The sequence below is a fragment of the Microchirus variegatus genome (genome assembly GCF_963457635.1).
Source record: "Microchirus variegatus genome assembly, chromosome: 23".
Taxonomy (NCBI): Eukaryota; Metazoa; Chordata; class Actinopteri; order Pleuronectiformes; family Soleidae; genus Microchirus; species Microchirus variegatus.
In genome coordinates this window covers 15,443,187-15,465,037 of record NC_139824.1, presented here as the reverse complement: position 1 = coordinate 15,465,037, position 21,851 = coordinate 15,443,187, and the positions used below count along the sequence as shown (strand labels likewise).

Below are 21,851 nucleotides of genomic sequence, written 5' to 3'. Positions count from 1 at the left end.
TTTTTGGAGAAAAAAATTTGGCACAAAATTTGACAAAAACGACATACTATACTATGTCGTCCAAAATCTGACAATTTTTTTGAAAAACATTTTTTTGGTCCAAAACTTGACAAAAACGTCATACTATACTATGCAGTACATCATACTATACTATGTCTCCATAATGTGACCATTTTTGGAGAAAAAAATTTGGTCCAAAATTTGACAAAAACGACATACTATACTATGTCGTCCAAAATCTGACCATTTTTTTGAAAAACGTTTTTTGGTCCAAAACTTGACAAAAACGTCATACTATACTATGTAGTACGTTATACTATACTAGTACTCCATAATGTGACCATTTTTGGAGAAAAAAATTTGGTCCAAAATTTGACAAAAACGACATACTATACTATGTCGTCCAAAATCTGACAATTTTTTTTGAAAAACGTTTTTTTGGTCCAAAACTTGACAAAAACGTCATACTATACTATGTAGTACTTAATACTGTACTAGTACTCCATAATGTGACCATTTTTGGAGAAAAAAATTTGGCACAAAATTTGACAAAAACGACATACTATACTATGTCGTCCAAAATCTGACCAATTTTTTGAAAAACGTTTTTTTGGTCCAAAACTTGACAAAAACGTCATACTATACTATGCAGTACGTCCTAATATACTATGTCTCCATAATGTGACCATTTTTGGAGAAAAAAATTTGGTCCAAAATTTGACAAAAACGACATACTATACTATGTCGTCCAAAATCTGACCATTTTTTTGAAAAACTTTTTTTGGTCCAAAACTTGACAAAAACGTCATACTATACTATGTAGTACTTAATACTTTACTAGTACTCCATAATGTGACCATTTTTGGAGAAAAAAATTTGGTCCAAAATTTGACAAAAACGACATACTATACTATGTCGTCCAAAATCTGACCATTTTTTTGAAAAACGTTTTTTTGGTCCAAAACTTGACAAAAACGTCATACTATACTATGTAGTACTTAATACTGTACTAGTACTCCATAATGTGACCATTTTTGGAGAAAAAAGAATTGGTCCAAAATTTGACAAAAACGACATACTATACTATGTCGTCCAAAATCTGACAATTTTTTTGAAAAACGTTTTTTTGGTCCAAAACTTGACAAAAACGTCATACTATACTATGCAGTACGTCCTAATATACTATGTCTCCAAAATGTGACCATTTTTGGAGAAAACAAATTTGGTCCAAAATTTGACAAAAACGACATACTATACTATGTCGTCCAAAATCTGACAATTTTTTTGAAAAACGTTTTTTTGGTCCAAAACTTGACAAAAACGTCATACTATACTATGCAGTACATCATACTATACTATGTCTCCATAATGTGACCATTTTTGGAGAAAAAAATTTGGTCCAAAATTTGACAAAAACGACATACTATACTATGTCGTCCAAAATCTGACAATTTTTTTTGAAAAACGTTTTTTTGGTCCAAAACTTGACAAAAACGTCATACTATACTATGTAGTACTTAATACTGTACTAGTACTCCATAATGTGACCATTTTTGGAGAAAAAAAATTGGTCCAAAATTTGACAAAAACGACATACTATACTATGTCGTCCAAAATCTGAAATTTTTTTTGAAAAACGTTTTTTTGGTCCAAAACTTGACAAAAACGTCATACTATACTATGCAGTACTTAAAACTGTACTAGTACTCCATAATGTGACCATTTTTGGAGAAAAAAATTTGGCACAAAATTTGACAAAAACGACATACTATACTATGTCGTCCAAAATCTGACCAAATTTTTGAAAAACGTTTTTTTGGTCCAAAACTTGACAAAAACGTCATACTATACTATGCAGTACGTCCTAATATACTATGTCTCCATAATGTGACCATTTTTGGAGAAAAAAATTTGGTCCAAAATTTGACAAAAACGACATACTATACTATGTCGTCCAAAATCTGACCATTTTTTTGAAAAACGTTTTTTTGGTCCAAAACTTGACAAAAACGTCATACTATACTATGTAGTACTTAATACTATACTAGTACTCCATAATGTGACCATTTTTGGAGAAAAAAAATTTGGTCCAAAATTTGACAAAAACGACATGCTATACTATGTCGTCCAAAATCTGACCATTTTTTTGAAAAACGTTTTTTGGTCCAAAACTTGACAAAAACGTCATACTATACTATGTAGTACGTTATACTATACTAGTACTCCATAATGTGACCATTTTTGGAGAAAACAAATTTGGTCCAAAATTTGACAAAAACGACATACTATACTATGTCGTCCAAAATCTGACAATTTTTTTGAAAAACGTTTTTTTGGTCCAAAACTTGACAAAAACGTCATACTATACTATGTAGTACTTAATACTGTACTAGTACTCCATAATGTGACCATTTTTGGAGGAAAAAAATTGGTCCAAAATTTGACAAAAACGACATACTATACTATGTCGTCCAAAATCTGACAATTTTTTTGAAAAACGTTTTTTTGGTCCAAAACTTGACAAAAACGTCATACTATACTATGAAGTACTAAATACTGTACTAGTACTCCATAATGTGACCATTTTTTGAGAAAAAAAGTCTGGTCCAAAATTTGACAAAAACGACATACAATACTATGTCGTCCAAAATCTGACAATTTTTTTGAAAAACGTTTTTTTGGTCCAAAACTTGACAAAAACGTCATACTATACTATGTAGTACGTTATACTATACTAGTACTCCATAATGTGACCATTTTTGGAGAAAAAAATTTGGTCCAAAATTTGACAAAAACGACATACTATACTATGCAGTACGTCACACTATACTATGTCTCCAAAATGTGACCATTTTTGGAGAAAAACGTTTTTTTGGTCCAAAACTTGACAAAAACGTCATACTATACTATGCAGTACGTCACACTATACTATGTCTCCAAAATGTGACCATTTTTGGAGAAAAAAAATTTGGTCCAAAATTTGACAAAAACGACATACTATACTATGTCGTCCAAAATCTGACCATTTTTTTGAAAAACTTTTTTTGGTCCAAAACTTGACAAAAACGTCATACTATACTATGTAGTACTTAATACTGTACTAGTACTCCATAATGTGACCATTTTTGGAGAAAAAAACTTTGGCACAAAATTTGACAAAAACGACATACTATACTATGTCGTCCAAAATCTGACAATTTTTTTGAAAAACGTTTTTTTGGTCCAAAACTTGACAAAAACGTCATACTATACTATGTAGTACGTCCTACTATACTATGTCTCCAAAATGTGACCATTTTTGGAGAAAAAAATTTGGTCCAAAATTTGACAAAAACGACATACTATACTATGTCGTCCAAAATCTGACAATTTTTTTGAAAAACGTTTTTTTGGTCCAAAACTTGACAAAAACGTCATACTATACTATGTAGTATGTTATACTATACTAGTACTCCAAAATGTGACAATTTTTGGAGAAAAAAATTTGGTCCAAAATTTGACAAAAACGACATACTATACTATGTCGTCCAAAATCTGACCATTTTTTGGAAAAACTTTTTTTGGTCCAAAAACTTGACAAAAACGTCATACTATACTATGTTGTACTTAATACTGTACTAGTACTCCATAATGTGACCATTTTTGGAGAAAAAAACTTTGGCACAAAATTTGACAAAAACGACATACTATACTATGTCGTCCAAAATCTGACCATTTTTTTGAAAAACGTTTTTTTGGTCCAAAACTTGACAAAAACGTCATACTATACTATGCAGTACGTCCTACTATACTATGTCTCCAAAATGTGACCATTTTTGGAGAAAAAAAATTTGGTCCAAAATTTGACAAAAACGACATACTATACTATGTCGTCCAAAATCTGACAATTTTTTTGAAAAACGTTTTTTTGGTCCAAAACTTGACAAAAACGTCATACTATACTATGTAGTACGTCCTTCTATACTATGTCTCCAAAATGTGACCATTTTTGGAGAAAAAAATTTGGTCCAAAATTTGACAAAAACGACATACTATATACTATGTCGTCCAAAATCTGACCATTTTTTTGAAAAACGTTTTTTTGGTCCAAAACTTGACAAAAACGTCATACTATACTATGTAGTACGTCATACTATACCGTATCTCCAAAATGTGACCATTTTTGGAGAAAACAAATTTGGTCCAAAATTTGACAAAAACGACATACTATACTATGTCGTCCAAAATCTGACAATTTTTTTGAAAAACGTTTTTTGGTCCAAAACTTGACAAAAACGTCATACTATACTATGTAGTACTTAATACTGTACTAGTACTCCATAATGTGACCATTTTTGGAGAAAAAAACTTTGGTCCAAAATTTGACAAAAACGACATACTATACTATGTCGTCCAAAATCTCACCATTTTTTTGAAAACCTTTTTTTGGTCCAAAACTTGACAAAAACGTCATACTATACTATGTAGTTCTTAATACTGTACTAGTACTCCATAATGTGACCATTTTTGGAGAAAAAAACTTTGGTCCAAAATTTGACAAAAACGACATACTATACTATGTCGTCCAAGATCTGACCATTTTTTTGAAAACCATTTTTTTGGTCCAAATCTTGCCAATACGTCATACTATACTATGTAGTACGTCATACTATACTATGTCTCCAAAATGTGACCATTTTTGGAGAAAACAAATTTGGTCCAAAATTTGACAAAAACGACATACTATACTATGTCGTCCAAAATCTGACAATTTTTTTGAAAAACGTTTTTTTGGTCCAAAACTTGACAAAAACGTCATACTATACTATGTAGTACGTTATACTATACTAGTACTCCATAATGTGACCATTTTTGGAGAAAAAAATTTGGTCCAAAATTTGACAAAAACGACATACTATACTATGTCGTCCAAAATCTGACCATTTTTTTGAAAAACGTTTTTTTGGTCCAAAACTTGACAAAAACGTCATACTATACTATGTAGTACTTAATACTATACTAGTACTCCATAATGTGACCATTTTTGGAGAAAAAAATTTGGTCAAAAATTTGACAAAAACGACATACTATACTATGTCGTCCAAAATCTGACAATTTTTTTGAAAAACGTTTTTTGGTCCAAAACTTGACAAAAACGTCATACTATACTATGTAGTACGTTATACTATACTAGTACTCCATAATGTGACCATTTTTTGAGAAAAAAAGTTTGGTCCAAAATTTGACAAAAACGACATACAATACTATGTCGTCCAAAATCTGACAATTTTTTGAAAAACGTTTTTTTGGTCCAAAACTTGACAAAAACGTCATACTATACTATGTAGTACGTTATACTATACTAGTACTCCATAATGTGACCATTTTTGGAGAAAAAAAATTTGGTCCAAAATTTGACAAAAACGACATACTATACTATGTCGTCCAAAATCTGACCATTTTTTTGAAAAACGTTTTTTTGGTCCAAAACTTGACAAAAACGTCATACTATACTATGTAGTACGTCCTACTATACTATGTCTCCAAAATGTGACCATTTTTGGAGAAAAAAATTTGGTCCAAAATTTGACAAAAACGACATACTATACTATGTCGTCCAAAATCTGACAATTTTTTTGAAAACCATTTTTTTGGTCCAAAACTTGCCAATACGTCATACTATACTATGTAGTACGTCATACTATACTATGTCTCCAAAATGTGACCATTTTTGGAGAAAACAAATTTGGTCCAAAATTTGACAAAAACGACATACTATACTATGTCGTCCAAAATCTGACAATTTTTTTGAAAACCATTTTTTGGTCCAAAACTTGACAAAAAAGTCATACTATACTATGTAGTATGTCATACTATACTATGTCTCCAAAATGTGACCATTTTTGGAGAAAACAAATTTGGTCCAAAATTTGACAAAAACGACATACTATACTATGTCGTCCAAAATCAGACAATTTTTTTGAAAACCATTTTTTTGGTCGAAAACTTGACAAAAACGTCATACTATACTATGTAGTACGTTATACTATACTAGTACTCCATAATGTGACCATTTTTGGAGAAAAAAATTTGGTCCAAAATTTGACAAAAACGACATACTATACTATGTCGTCCAAAATCTGACCATTTTTTTGAAAACCATTTTTTTGGTCGAAAACTTGCCAATACGTCATACTATACTATGTAGTATGTCATACTATACTATGTCTCCAAAATGTGACCATTTTTGGAGAAAACAAATTTGGTCCAAAATTTGACAAAAACGACATACTATACTATGTCGTCCAAAATCTGACAATTTTTTTGAAAACCATTTTTATGGTCCAAATCTTGCCAATACGTCATACTTTACTATGTAGTACGTCATACTATACTATGTCTCCAAAATGTGACCATTTTTGGAGAAAACAAATTTGGTCCAAAATTTGACAAAAACGACATACTATACTATGTCGTCCAAAATCTGACAATTTTTTTGAAAACCATTTTTTTGGTCGAAAAGTTGACAAAAACGTCATACTATACTATGTAGTACGTCATACTATACCATATCTCCAAAATGTGACCATTTTTGGAGAAAACAAATTTGGTCCAAAATTTGACAAAAACGACATACTATACTATGTCGTCCAAAATCTGACAATTTTTTTGAAAAACGTTTTTTTGTTCCAAAACTTGACAAAAACGTCATACTATACTATGTAGTACGTCATACTATACCTTATCTCCAAAATGTGACCATTTTTGGAGAAAACAAATTTGGTCCAAAATTTGACAAAAACGACATACTATACTATTTCGTCCAAAATCTGACCATTTTTTTGAAAAACGTTTTTTTGGTCCAAAACTTGACAAAAACGTCATACTATACTATGTAGTACGTCATACTATACTATGTCTCCAAAATGTGACCATTTTTGGAGAAAACAAATTTGGTCCAAAATTTTACAAAAACGACATACTATACTATGTCGTCCAAAATCTGACAATTTTTTTGAAAACCATTTTTTTGGTCCAAAACTTGCCAATACGTCATACTATACTATGTAGTACGTCATACTATACTATGTCTCCAAAATGTGACCATTTTTGGAGAAAACAAATTTGGTCCAAAATTTGACAAAAACGACATACTATACTATGTCGTCCAAAATCTGACAATTTTTTTGAAAAACTTTTTTTGGTCCAAAACTTGACAAAAACGTCATACTATACTATGTAGTACGTCATACTATACCATATCTCCAAAATTTGACCATTTTTGGAGAAAACAAATTTGGTCCAAAATTTGACAAAAACGACATACTATACTATGTCGTCCAAAATCTGACCATTTTTTTGAAAAACGTTTTTTTGGTCCAAAACTTGACAAAAACTTCATACTGTACTATGTAGTACGTCATACTATACCGTATCTCCAAAATGTGACCATTTTTGGAGAAAACAAATTTGGTCCAAAATTTGACAAAAACGACATACTATACTATGTCGTCCAAAATCTGACCATTTTTTTGAAAAACGTTTTTTTGGTCCAAAACTTGACAAAAACGTCATACTATACAATGTAGTACTTAATACTTTACTAGTACTCCATAATGTGACCATTTTTGGAGAAAAAAATTTGGTCCAAAATTTGACAAAAACGACATACTATACTATGTCGTCCAAAATCTGACCATTTTTTTGAAAAACGTTTTTTGGTCCAAAACTTGACAAAAACGTCATACTATACTATGTAGTACGTTATACTATACTAGTACTCCATAATGTGACCCTTTTTGGAGAAAAAAATTTGGTCCAAAATTTGACAAAAACGACATACTATACTATGTCGTCCAAAATCTGACAATTTTTTTGAAAACCATTTTTTGGTCCAAAACTTGACAAAAACGTCATACTATACTATGTAGTACATCATACTATACCTTATCTCCAAAATGTGACCATTTTTGGAGAAAACAAATTTGGTCCAAAATTTGACAAAAACGACATACTATACTATGTCGTCCAAAATCGGACAAATTTTTGAAAACCATTTTTTTGGTCCAAATCTTGCCAATACGTCATACTATACTATGTAGTACGTCATTCTATACTATGTCTCCAAAATGTGACCATTTTTGGAGAAAACAAATTTGGTCCAAAATTTGACAAAAACGACTATGTCGTCCAAAATCTGACAATTTTTTTGAAAACCATTTTTTGGTCCAAAACTTGACAAAAACGTCATACTATACTATGTAGTACGTCATACTATACCTTATCTCCAAAATGTGACCATTTTTGGAGAAAACAAATTTGGTCCAAAATTTGACAAAAACGACATACTATACTATGTCGTCCAAAATCTGACCATTTTTTTGAAAAACGTTTTTTTGGTCCAAAACTTGACAAAAACGTCATACTATACTATGTAGTACGTCATACTATACTGTCTCCAAAATGTGACCATTTTTGGAGAAAACAAAGTTGGTCCAAAATTTGACAAAAACGACATACTATACTATGTCGTCCAAAATCTGACCATTTTTTTGAAAACCATTTTTTTGGTCCAAAACTTGCCAATACGTCATACTATACTATGTAGTACGTCATACTATACTATGTCTCCAAAATGTGACCATTTTTGGAGAAAACAAATTTGGTCCAAAATTTGACAAAAACGACATACTATACTATGTCGTCCAAAATCTGACAATTTTTTTGAAAACAATTTTTTTGGTCCAAAACTTGACAAAAACGTCATACTATACTATGTAGTACGTCATACTATACTATGTCTCCAAAATGTGACCATTTTTGGAGAAAACAAATTTGGTCCAAAATTTGACAAAAACGACATACTATACTATGTCGTCCAAAATCTGACAATTTTTTTGAAAACCATTTGTATGGTCCAAAACTTGACAAAAACGTCATACTTTACTATGTAGTACGTCATTCTATACTATGTCTCCAAAATGTTACCATTTTTGGAGAACAAAAACTTCCGTCACACACACACACACTGCACTTCTATACACACAGATTCAAAATGATGCACATTTAGACCCAAAACAAAAAAACACGTCTATTTTAAAAAAATTATTTTGGATAACCATTCTGACATTTGTGAGAGAAAAGCATCATATTTTAGGAAACACTGACCTGAAAACAAGCACAAATCTTTGAAAACTTGATTTAATGCCAAAAAGCCATCACATTTCAACTAACCAGTAAAAAAAACCCACAAAACCTTCATCACTCAGCTGGCTTTCCTGACTGTTAATAACTGAATCAAAAGGCACACATAGGTGTGTCATTTTAAAAATCTTCATCATCATCATCGTTATTATTATTATTGGGCTTACAAACACAATATTTGTTTAAAGAACAAATTCCTTTCACAAGAGAAGCTGTATTCTCCATTATGGCTTTGGAAAATAATAATAATAGTAATAATAATAATAATAATAATAATAAAATAAAAGTAATTTGATACAACATACATGTAACTGGTTTAAATTACCTGCTATTTAATGTACATTTTAAGTAGATATATTTTTATCACTTTACAAAGACACCTGAAAATATACAGATAAAACATTGTTTTGTCTTCATTGATCCTGTTGATCAGTCTGCAGGTATTGGGAGCAATCAGAGATCTTCTTCACCTGACTGGCACTCAGACTCTCAGAACACATCGGACACACTGTCTCCGTGTCCAACAACCTGAAATAAAAACACAAAAAACAAAAAAGTCATACATTAGTATGTCGTCCAAAATTTGACCAAAAAGTCATACATTAGTATTTCGTCCAAAATTTTATAAAAAAGTCATACTATAGTATGTCGTCCAAAATTTGACCAAAAAGTCATAATATAGTATGTTGTCCAAAATTTGACGAAAGTCATATATTAGTATGTCGTCCAAAATTTTGACCAAAAAGTCATACTATAGTATGTCGTCCAAAATTTGACCAAAAAGTCATATATTAGTATGACGTCCAAAATTTTGACCAAAAAGTCATACTATAGTATGTCGTCCAAAATTTGACAAAAAAGTCATATATTAGTATGTCGTCCAAAATTTTGACCAAAAAGTCATACTATAGTATGTCGTCCAAAATTTTATAAAAAAGTCATACTATAGTATGTCGTCCAAAATTTGACCAAAAAGTCATAATATAGTATGTCGTCCAAAATTTGACCAAAAAGTCATACATTAGTATGTCGTCCAAAATTAGATAAAAAAGTCATACATTAGTATGTCGTCCAAAATTAGATAAAAAAGTCATACATTAGTATGTCGTCCAAAATGTACTTTACTTAATTTACCAAATTTAATTACTTACTACTTACTACAAATTTAGATTTTGACCGTAAAACCATTTTTTGGTAAGTGTTCAAATGTCATGTATGTACTCTATTACACTGACTCAGTGTTCACTGTCACAACAAAATGTCTTGAAAAGCATATCAAAGATGTGTCTTTGTGTTTGTGTGTTACTCACAGAATGAATTGCGAGTAGAGAGCAGGAAATTCACAGTGAGGACACACAGACCAGTCTTCTTTCAGCATGTGACGACCCTGAACAAAAAAAAAGGAACAAAATCAAACCACCATTTTTATTTTTTTCATAGCTACACTCAGTGCCTAAAGTTAAGGAGGTTTTTCTACCGTGGCGACGCAGTAAGGCAGGTTGTTCTTGCAGGAACTGCACAGCAGCTCATTCTGCGGTAGCTGAAAGCCACAGAAGGGACACGGAGTCGTTTCCTCCTCCAGCTCTGATGTATCTGGACGTCTGTGGAACGGGCAAAGGAAAGTAAGAGACCAAAGAAATCGTCAGAATCAGACAAATAAGTGAGTGGAAGAGCAGAACAGGACACGTAAGACACCGGTCACTCACCGAACCATCGCCTCAATCTTCTTCCTGTACTTTGGGTCGATCTTGTTCCGGTACTCTGGTCTCATCAGCATCGCAGCAAAGCTAAAGGCCGAGTTCTTTAAGCCGGCACGGTGACATTCGATGACTGCTGATGTCAGAATGGGAACGACATCTACAACATAAACACACAAAGAAGAGTGAGATTTATTTTTTTAATATCAGGCTCATTTAATCTTCACCAAAATTAGAAATTCAAAAAAAAAAATTCTGGGTCGACTCACGTGCTGGAAACTTGCTGATGTTGTTGCTGACACGAATGAGCATGCGCGCTCCTTTCAGGTGATCTCCTCTCTTTACATGGATCTACACAGGAACACATTCACAAGAACATTATTATTTATTTATTATTATTATTAGTACGACATTGCGAACTCTGCGACTGACGGGTGATTCTCCTAAAGGTACACTACCATTTAAAAGTTTGGGCTCACTCAGAAATTTCCTTATTTTTTAAGGAAAAGCACCTTTTTCAATGAATATAACATTAAATGAATCATAAATACACTCTATACATTGTGAATGTAAACGACTATTCTAGCTGCAAATGTCTGTTTTTTAATGGTGTATAGAGGCCCATTTCCAGTGTTCTAATGGTACATTGTGTTTGCTAATGGCGTCAGAAGGCTATTGGATGATTAGAAAACCCTTGGAAACCCTTGAGCAACGATGTTAGCACAGCTGAAAACAGCATTTTGATTAAAAATCACTATTTCTAATCTTGTCAATGTGATCAACTTCAACTGCTCTGACCTTCACCAGCAGGTAGGAGTGGAGGATCATCAGATTGGTGGCCATTTCCGCCGGGATCTTTATCTTCTGGGCCTGCAGCTCCGTGTACATGCTGAACAGCACATCGTGGGCATTACGGTAGTTTCCTGCAGGAGCAACGGATAACACGATTATGGTTGTTATCACATTATATGTTGTTGTTGTTGTTTTGTTGCCGTCAGTGTTGCACCTGCACACTGCTCTTCTCTGGCGATGATGATGGCGGTACGAGCCGCCTCCCTGTACTGCTGCAGCGCCATGTAGAGACGGAACAGGTACTTGGCGTCCTGTGGAGATAAAAGACACAAAACGATCAAGTGATACGTTTAAAACTGGCCTACGCGTATTAACCTTGCTGATACTTCTCCAGTCAAACTGACATTAACGTCTCTTACCTTGGGCATACCGTCACTCTCCCCCATCAGGTAATCTATCAGCTGATTGGTCAAAGAGCTGTCTTTGGCCTGACCCACCTGAGGCACAAACAAACACACAGTTCTGAAAACTGTATACGCTGCATGTCCCTTTAAAGAGAAAAACACACGGCTCTCACCGTCTCAATGGCCATCTCCACTGCCAGGTTGTCGTCAGTGTTGGGACACTTGAGGAAATGTTTCAGGGCCTGAGGACAGAAAGGAAAAAAAAAACAGTCACTGATGTTTAACTTTTCCAAAAACTTTGGAAGGAAACTTTCCAGGTTTTATTTTTCAAAAATAATCCCAAAAAGTTTTAACCAAAAAAAGTTTTTTTCCAAGTTTTAATTTTCAAAATATATTTTTTTTTTTCCAGAAAATGTTTTTATTGCCCAAAAAAAGTTTTCCCAAATTTTTTTTTTTTTTTTAATTCCAAAACGTTTTTTTCCCCAAAAAAAAATATTTCAGAAAAACTTTTCTTTCAAAGTTTTTTTTCAAAAAGTTTTTTCAAAATTTTTTTTTCCAAAAAAGTTTTTTCAAAATTTTTTTTTCCAAAAAAGTTTTTTATTCCAACGTTTCTTTTTTTCCTAAAAAGTTTTTTTCCAAAAGTTTTTTTTCTATGAAGAAAGCCTTGAAGCTGACAGTGGAGTTAATCCTGTAAAGGAACAAAACAAAAGCTCTTACCCTGCTGTACTGCCCACACTTCTGGAAGAACTTGCCGGCCTGCAGGTGTTTCTTCTCTCCTTCAAAGTAGAGAGCGATGCTCTGGTAATCCTCCTGTGTCGCCTCAGAGCCTGATGAACACACACACACACAAGCAGTTATGTATAAATATTCACCTTAAAGACATATAATCACTTTTAAAATAAAAACAGTTTAGTTCTTGTAGCCACAGAATAACCCTTTCAGACTGACCGATGATGTCTGCGTAAACCTCCATCTGTCCGTGCTGCTGTGCCAGCTGGAAAGCTTCGTCGTTGCACTGAGACAGAACCAGGAAGCTGATGGCTGTGGCGTAGTCGTTTAACTGCAGGAAGAACCTGAGAAACAACAGGAATAGAAAGAGTAACACAGGGATTTTAAGTTATTGAAGTCACCAAGTGATTAAAGTTATAAAACAACTTTTATTTTAAGACCAAAGCTTTTCCATTTTATACATGGGCTACCCAAATAGGCATTCTTACAATAACACATTCACAGGGATTTGTTGAGGTCTATTTCCTACCTGGCAACCATTTTGGCTCCGTCGATGCTCTGCGACTCCCTGACGATGCGAACAGCCTCTTCTGGGTTGTTCAGGTGATCCAGCAGCACTCGGATCATGTTGTCCCAGTCTTTCGCGCTCTCGTAGGCCTGCGCTGCGTCCTTGTACCTGTATGTACAAATGGTCAGTTGATTCAGCTTCAGTGATTTTATGGTCGTCACTGATGAGACATTGCAGGTAAAACACTCACTTGCCGTCTGCCTCTTTGGCCTTGGCGTACTGCAGGTGGATTTTTGGAGAGGAGACATGTGGGAGCAGCTCTCCGACCTTTGTCCTGATGACGGAATGACATTTTTTTTAAAAGACGTAGAGCAAAATAAAAGAGAAGAGGGACTTGTTGAACGCTTGCCTCACCAGTTCTTGCAGCGTATGTAGACAGAAGCAGACTTGTCATAGTATTGGCCTTTCTCATAGAGCTGAGCAGCTTCAGAAAATTGCTATAAGAAAACGAAAGAAAAGAAGAATAAGAAAAAGATATGATATGATAGTTTAACATGTGGAATATTCTACATTTCGTCTCGCTCTACCTTCATGCTCTCCAGTATGGCTCCACATTCCTTCTTGAGGATTTTGCTCGGGTGTTGAATGGCCTGTGCGACTCCTCTCCTGATGTCTCCCATCCTAATGGACATCCTGGCGACGCCGCCTTGACACGACTCATCGTGCTCCTGGAACTACAGTGTGGGAGAAAGACGGCTGTGTCAATTCTCATTTATTTCATCCCCCTTCGTCCCCTTTATTGTCACTGCTATCACCTCAAGAGAGTCATGAGATGAAAGCTTGATATGCAGTAAAGCCGAGGCAGTTGTCTCTATGTACATTTTCAACTAAATATAATGGATAGGCGGTTAAGTGTAAACAGGAAGAAGCTCTAACATCTGACCAGGGAATGTCCTTTATCTCAAATTATGGTGAAAAGGAAGGGATTCCTGCATTTGTCTTATCTTTATTATTAAAGGTAGGGTGGGAGGTCATTTTCTCGAGCATTTTCTTTACTGTATTAACGTCTGTCGCTGTGGAAAAGAACAGGCCTTAAAAACACCTTCCAACTAGTCGTCTCTTTAAGAAATTGGTTATATAAGAAGGGTATGTTTAAGGAAAATATCAAAGATGAATGAATATGTGTGACATTGTTTTGTTTCATTTATTTTTAAATGAAACAAAGTTTATTATGATATTAAACATTTTATTTATTATTATTATTTTATTTATTTGTATATAGTTTGATATACTTATTTTATTATAATTATATTATATATTATTCCAAAAAAGTCTCTTTCTAGAGCAGTCCCTTTCATTTTAAGGTCAAATTAAATGGACCGCTGCAGAAAGAGACTTTTTTTTATTTAGATGAAGGAATGCAAAGTTTTGAACCCATATTATTTTTTTCTGTGCATGTATAAAGATGATATGTCTCTTATTACTGTAATTATACAGTTATACAATGTGAAAGAGCTCCCAAATTAAAAAAAAAAAAAAACAACAAAAAAATACCATCCAATCATATTGAAATGGACCAAACTAATGAAATGGATTGTGATGCATTAATCAAACTGCCGTCTGCGCATGTCATGTAATGTAATGAGTACAAACAGTCACATCTTTGCACTTACTTTGTTATTGTGCGTCATGCCTTTTTCATAGTGTGTCAGTGCGTTCACATAGTCTCCACTGCACAGAGAAAGACAGACGTAGATGTACTATAAGGTAGACTGATCAGTTGTACAGAGTGTTATTTGGTATATACTGTATGTACATATATATATATACATATATATATATATAAAAACTTACATGAACTCCAAGTGGACAGCATACTCTTTGGATATAAAAGGAATCTGGTCGTTTGCGAGCCGCTCGGCTAACATGAGAGCGTTGTCCCAGTGCAGCAGGTCTCTCCTCATCTAAAACACACACACACACACACACAGTTAATGTTGTAAGAATGTACTGAAACGGTTAAGTTAGTTTTACTGGTTCTTTGATGAACAAAATTATTATTTTGAATAAAAATCATTATTTCTAATCTAGTCAATGTCTTGACTATATTTTCTATTCATTTTACAACTCTTTAAATGAATAAAATGAATAAAAGTGTGACTTTTAATGGAAAACACATAAAAAATTGTATGATTATTGATGATTATTGGGGGTTCACGTCTGCTGTGTCATTTTTACTGCACGTGTTTCAACTTAAATAAATCACACAAACCTCCAGGGCAGCGACTGGGCAGCTGGAGGACAGATACAGAGTCTCTGCGAGGTTGTAGTCACAGAGAAACATGGCCAAATGTCCTGCCAGTAAATTCCTTTCCTCTGCGCCCTGGACAGAGTGAAAAAGACAACGATCGAGACAAAGACAGAGATGAGGATAATTGTTGTTTTAAAGTAGAAAGAGAGTGTGTGTGTGTGTGTGTGTGTGTGTGTGTGTGTGTGTGTATGTGTGTGTGTGTGTGTGTGTGTGTGTGTGTGTGTGTGTGTGTGTGTGTGTGTGTGTGTGTGTTTTGTACCTGGATACCCTGCAGTGACAGGACCATACCAACGTTGCCGCTAATGCGGTAGACCTGGACGGCCAGATCGACCTCCATGTGGACGAGGCAGGCTTTACCTAACTCTGCCCAGTCTGCATCGCTGCCTGCAGATTTACACAAGTCCCAGGCTTCATGGAACCTGCAGGAGAACACGTGCACAGATTTAGGCATCTTCTTCTCAAAATACATGAAACTGATTCAGAAAATGTGCATTTATACAAAAATATTACCGTCACACTGGGTTAAAAGTAAAACTATTTTATATGGAATATGCATAATGTATAACAACTATACACTGAACTATGCTGTGTTACATTTGTAAGACAGTTTCAGATGCTGTTATCACACATTTTTATCTTTGAATTTATTTATTAACTTTTCACCTTGGTTCTTGATAATCTATGATATACAAAAATTGGTAAATAACATCATTGTGATGAATATTCCTTTGACTTGTGACAAAAGACTTCATCACTGACAATCACTGCTTTATTTAAATGTGACTTCTTCTTGAACAGAATTATCTAATCCAATCCAACTTTATTTATAAAGCACTTTAAAAACACCAACAAAGGCTGAAGCAAAGTGCTGCATATCAGAGATAAATGAATAAAACTAGAAAAGCACTCGGAGTGCGCAGACCTCAGCCCCCCACAAAATAGCAGTAAAAAAATAGTGATCACGCCCAAAATTACTATAAAAATATAAACCTCTGACCTCTTGATCATGAGAGCCTGGCTCAGCTGTGCGCTGATCCCCGTCGGTGAATCTGTCGACGTGCTGGTGGAGCGCTTCAGGAAGGAGTGTGTGCTCAGAGCCACTTCGCTGGTCTTGCCGCTCGCCGTCTGACACGTCAGTTCGCCGTTGTACAAGAGCAAAGGCTTCTGGGAGAACAGGAGCGCGGTGCTGCCGGCCGACACCACCTGAGGGCCTGATGAGGAGGAAACAGAGTCGAAGCATTTGTTGTTCCTCTGAGAACTTTTAGTATGGGGTTCTGATGCGAGGGTCTACGTACCATAAATGGTGGTCTTATGCAGGGCGTAGGTGTAGACCTTGTCGCTGTCATACGCTACAAACACTCCTCTGTCAGCATGCCAGTTGTCCCACAGCACTCCGGTGATGGTGGGAGAGAAGTTGGGCAGCTCAAAGCAGGAGCCCTTTGCCTGAAACGGTCATTTTAAATCATGTTGTGTTCACATGGTCATATTAATGTGGCAAACCTCTCAGTGTGTGCTCTGTTTAATAGGATGCGTGTATTCAAAGATGCCGTGTGTGTATGGACTTACATTTACAGGGGAGAGCAGGAAGCCGCTGTTCTTATCGTCGATGAAGACCAGCCACGTGCCGTTCAGGTCGGGGAAAACTCTCCTCACGCCCACAGAGTGACTGTAGCTGTCAACCGTCTTCCAGTTCTCCAGCAAGACACATTCCACATTACCCGACTAAAGATTAAGATTAGATTAAAGACCAGAATTAGTCTTTGAGAATGTGTCCTAAATGTCACTGAGTGACTAAATTTTAAGCCCACAAAACTAAACCATGTAGTAAATATCCAGAGGAGAGGAAACTGAGATAAAACTCTATTCTATTCATTGCAGCTTCACTAATGTGTGAGTGAGTCTTACATCAGTGCCGTAGTACAGGAAGTCAGCGGTGAGCGCGTGGCAGAGGATCCGACCTTTTCTCTCATCGTCTGGAAACAACTTCATCTGATTCTTTTCCTCTTGGTTTTTGCCTTCGATCTAAAAACACACACACAAAGACTAACATTATTATAGAGTGAAGCCTGTTTATTTATGAGTAAATAAATGAATGTACAGACACCGTCAGACTCACCATATGCAGCTGCACTTTTCCCTCAAACAGCGCTGCTGCGTAGTCCGAGTTAAGGCACATGCGGGCGATTGTCCCCAAATACTCAAAGTCCTTTAGCTTCTTAAAACCTGCGCGATACACAAAAATCATCCAGTAAAACCTCTGAAATCACAGATATTTTAGTGAGAGTTAATATTTAAAGACATGTACCAGGTTCATGGTCGACCAAAGCGTAGAACCAGGCTCTGTTGTTCATCCCCACGGCGACGTGATACGGACCTACTGCAATGAAAGTGGGTTCAACGTCCACTTCTATGGCCACGGGAGTCTCCTGGAGAACACAGGACATCAGAGAGAATACTGTCTACTGTATTGTAGAAACACAACTGACACAGTATTTTTACTTTATCTCACCATTTTAATGTAATTATGCCGATTTACACTGATCTTTACGGGTCTCACAGAGATATTGTGAACAAACACAAACCCTCCAACTAACAAATGTGTAACAAGTGTGTGTGGACTCACTCCTTCCACCTGGTTGGAGACAGTGACCTCCAGCAGAGAGGTGAGGTACGCCACACGGGTACCAAAGCTGTCACCCAGGATGGGAAGTTTGGTCAGGAAGACGTGAAGCGTCCCCTTCTGTGTGGAGACAGCCAGCAGCTGGCCGTCGTCCGTCCAGCTCAGCTGGTCCAGACCTGACGGAGCAGAGAGCGACAGGCAGAATAAGGTGACGTAGGAAGAGTCAAAACACCCTTTGATTAGATAACTGTCTCTCACCTTTAGTCTCATCGTCCAACCGAAGAACGTTGCTGATGTCTTTGAGCTCAGACAGCTCGTGGATTTTTATGCTGCAACAATAAACATGTAGCATTCATGCTCATAAACAAACAGTAAAAGTAAAAGTTGTGTCTGTTTTGAAAGTGGGCGTGTACCTGTTGTCCCCACAGGACGCAGCCTTGTTTAACGTCGGCGAGATAGCCACACTGTTAAGACTCTCTTTATGGTTACGAGCCTGATACAGCTCCTCACCGATCTCCCTGATGTGAGTGGAGATGACCACAAAGTATCCATGGGAGAATCCAATGAGGATATATCCATCACCGTACCTGTGACGAGGAAGCAGAGAACTAACTTCAATACATTCATCTCACTGTTGTTATTGTGGGTCACTTAGTTAGAAGTGTACTTATTTTTGAAGGTTTTTTTCAATGAATATAACATTAAATGAATCATACATTGCTAATGTGGTAAACAACTATTCTAGCTGCAAACGTCTGGTTTTTAATAGAATATGTACATAGGTGTATAGAGGCCGTTTCCAGTGTTCTAATGGTACATTGTGTTTGCTAATGGCGTTAGAAGGCTATTGGATGATTAGAAAACCCTTGAAAACCCTTGTGTTTGGAGGGCAAAATTATTATTTTGAATAAAAATCATCATTTCTAATCTTGTCAATGTCTTGACTGTATTTTCTATTCATTTTGCAACTCTTTTGATGAATAAAAATCTGACTTTTAATGGAAAACAGAAACACCCCAAACATTTGAACGGTAGTATATGTGTGTGTGGGGACGTGTGCATACCAGCGATATGACACGATGTTTCCATAGTGGCGCTGGAAGGTCAGTTCTATCCGGTTATCAGGGTCATTGATATTGAAGAGCATCAAAATCTTCTTGTCCACAGACACGCTCACCTGAAGGATAAAAGGTTGAAAGTAAAGTAAACATCTTTGCCAAATCTTTACCCAGAAGGATTGAACAGGAACAGGATTTTAAATAAGATGTAATAAATACTGTCTGTAATGCAAATTATACATTGCATATAACAATCAGAGAATGGAAGACAATGGTAAAGGGGAAAATAGCTGAAGACCTACAGTGCCCTCTCCTTGAGAAGACCTTTCATCCGTCTTCATGGTTGAGAAGTAAACTTCAGCAGGTTCACCACGAAGTGTTGTCTAGCAAGAGAGAAGACATTAAAATACTGAGGATTCCATGTTCTTCATGATCTTTCTAGTTAAGGCTGATATTATTAATGTTCCCTGCATCACTACCTGCCTGACTGTGTCTCCCTCGTGATTGCTGATGCTCAGTGTGCTGTCATCACTTCCTAGAGCCAAGAGATTTTGAGAACTCCAGCAGCCGCAGGTGATCTTTTTGGTGTGTTTGCCTGACACGTAAAGAGAGAGAGAAACAAGCACAACAAAATGGATTAATAGGGTTTAAAAAAAACATTCTCAATAACTCTGTGTTAAAGTATATTCCCTGTGTTTTACCCAGTACGGGGATCTTGCGTGAAGTTTGCTGATTGTAGATGAGCAGGTTTCCTTTCACTGTCCCGACAGCCAACAACGGGCTGCTCTTTGACCACAAGATGAACGACATCTGATCTCTGTTGCAACGAAAATAATATTTGTATTCAAACCAGAGACATTTACATTTTGGAAATGTGACGCACGATATCGTACCTCATGCCGCTGTCGATCTGGGATGTTTTGTTCACACTGGCGTCCCAGAGGTAGATGAAACTGGATTTTGCAGCTATCACGGCTAAAATGTCTCCATCCTTATCCCAGTCCATACCCACGCAGCGTCTAACACAAAGTTGGCAAAGTTGAAATGGAATAATACATTTCTACAGAAAATAAAATAACCCAGGAGTCATATTTGAAATCAGATATCTAAAATCAAAGACTTTTCTGTTTCTGCTTTCTAATTAACTACATTACTGCTCCTTTTAGCTGTTTCTTACTTCAACTGTTCTCACACTTACCCAGGAAGGCTGAGTTCAGTCCACTTGAGTCCATGTCGATCAAATATTTTCACTGAATTGTCTTGGCTGTGTAAGAAATGCATTTTAACTTGAGAGCATATAAAGACGATTCTGATATAAAAGGAAATCGAGATACAGATCACTTTCAATGATCTCACAGACGTTGACTCACCCTGCTACGGCGATGTAATTACCAAGGGTTCTCTGCCACTTGTACAGTAGACTAGAACCTGCCCAGGCTTTGTCAGAGAGAATGAAAACGTTCTGTGAACACAAAAGATTTGTCGTCAGTAAATAAAATTGGGAAGAAAAGGTATCATTGCAGGAGAGGAATACAAGTAACATCATTGTCCAACTAGGTCGGGCACAATAATCCTGTGTTTTGTGTCACTTTGTCATATTTTACAGAAAAAAATGCCAGATATCAGTATTGAATATGTAGCTGAATTAAAGTTTCTACAGTAAAATTGCTAGAAACCCTATGTGAATTGTGTGAGGGAGGCAATAATCAGTATGAATTTGAATACATATTTTACAGTATATATACATATATCTATGTATACGTATACATAGATATACATACAGTATAAACCAGATATTTGTATTGTTCATTAAACCTTCTATATATAGAGAGTAAGCTGCCTAAAATGATACCCAGACTAGCAACAGAGCTGCCACAGCTAACCCTGTCACAGTGATGTTCTGCCCGCTACACAGAGACAAACAGTACGTTGCTTTGTTCATAATTTGTTGACTCAAACGTATGGTCGTGCTGTTTAGTTCATGCTGACATTTGAAAACGTAATTTATCAGCCAAGTCTCAACAAGTCGCCAAGCTAATCACTCCAGTTAGCAAACAGCTAGCAGGTTTCGCGAAGCTCGTTCATTATTTTATAACTTTTCCACAAAAAAAACACAAACAACGGTGTTGTTTCCAACTGTTTCGTTTGCCCTTACCTTCATGTTGGTGACATTTAGTTTACTATTCCAACTTTACGTCGATATCTTCCGTTGTTGTTGTGAAAATCCCACGATGCATCGCTGTGTAGCGTCTGCCGAGGCGATGTCATAGCAACAGCTACGAGCCAGGAGCCGTGTCTCATTGGATAGAGCAACCGCGAAAGGCATGCTGGGAGTACGCTACTGACGTGCGCTAGCGGATTTCATGAATACCGATGGCACGTTAGCTTTGGATTGAACCAACCGACAGTGAATACAGAAAGCTGAAAAGTATAATGACGCCATTTACGGTTGTTTTTGCCTGATTTCCCTTGTATAAATCAAATCAAATGTTGATTTTCCATTCACTGATATACTGTATGCTAATAATCAAAAATGCTGTAAAATCTAA

The 21,851-nt window shown here is 35.7% G+C and overlaps 1 protein-coding gene across 1 annotated transcript; it reads right to left on the bottom strand.

Moving 5' to 3' along the window:
- Positions 1-9,596: 9,596 nt before the first annotated feature.
- LOC310943948 (WD repeat-containing protein 19-like) lies at positions 9,597-21,463 on the bottom strand (the record flags this gene model as incomplete). The annotated part of the gene is made up of 36 exons (XM_083909644.1): positions 9,597-9,711; positions 10,494-10,570; positions 10,661-10,784; positions 10,890-11,040; positions 11,150-11,231; positions 11,679-11,803; positions 11,887-11,983; positions 12,092-12,169; positions 12,250-12,318; positions 12,794-12,903; positions 13,025-13,149; positions 13,335-13,481; positions 13,564-13,647; positions 13,728-13,810; positions 13,901-14,047; positions 14,987-15,044; positions 15,168-15,277; positions 15,586-15,696; positions 15,884-16,043; positions 16,622-16,835; positions 16,920-17,067; positions 17,191-17,346; positions 17,530-17,646; positions 17,741-17,847; positions 17,930-18,050; positions 18,248-18,420; positions 18,503-18,573; positions 18,658-18,831; positions 19,309-19,421; positions 19,605-19,685; positions 19,782-19,897; positions 20,004-20,119; positions 20,196-20,321; positions 20,501-20,566; positions 20,673-20,764; positions 21,458-21,463. The coding sequence occupies 36 exons, from the start codon at positions 21,461-21,463 to the stop codon at positions 9,597-9,599; spliced, it is 4,050 nt and encodes a 1,349-aa protein (XP_083765770.1).
- Positions 21,464-21,851: the final 388 nt, after the last annotated feature.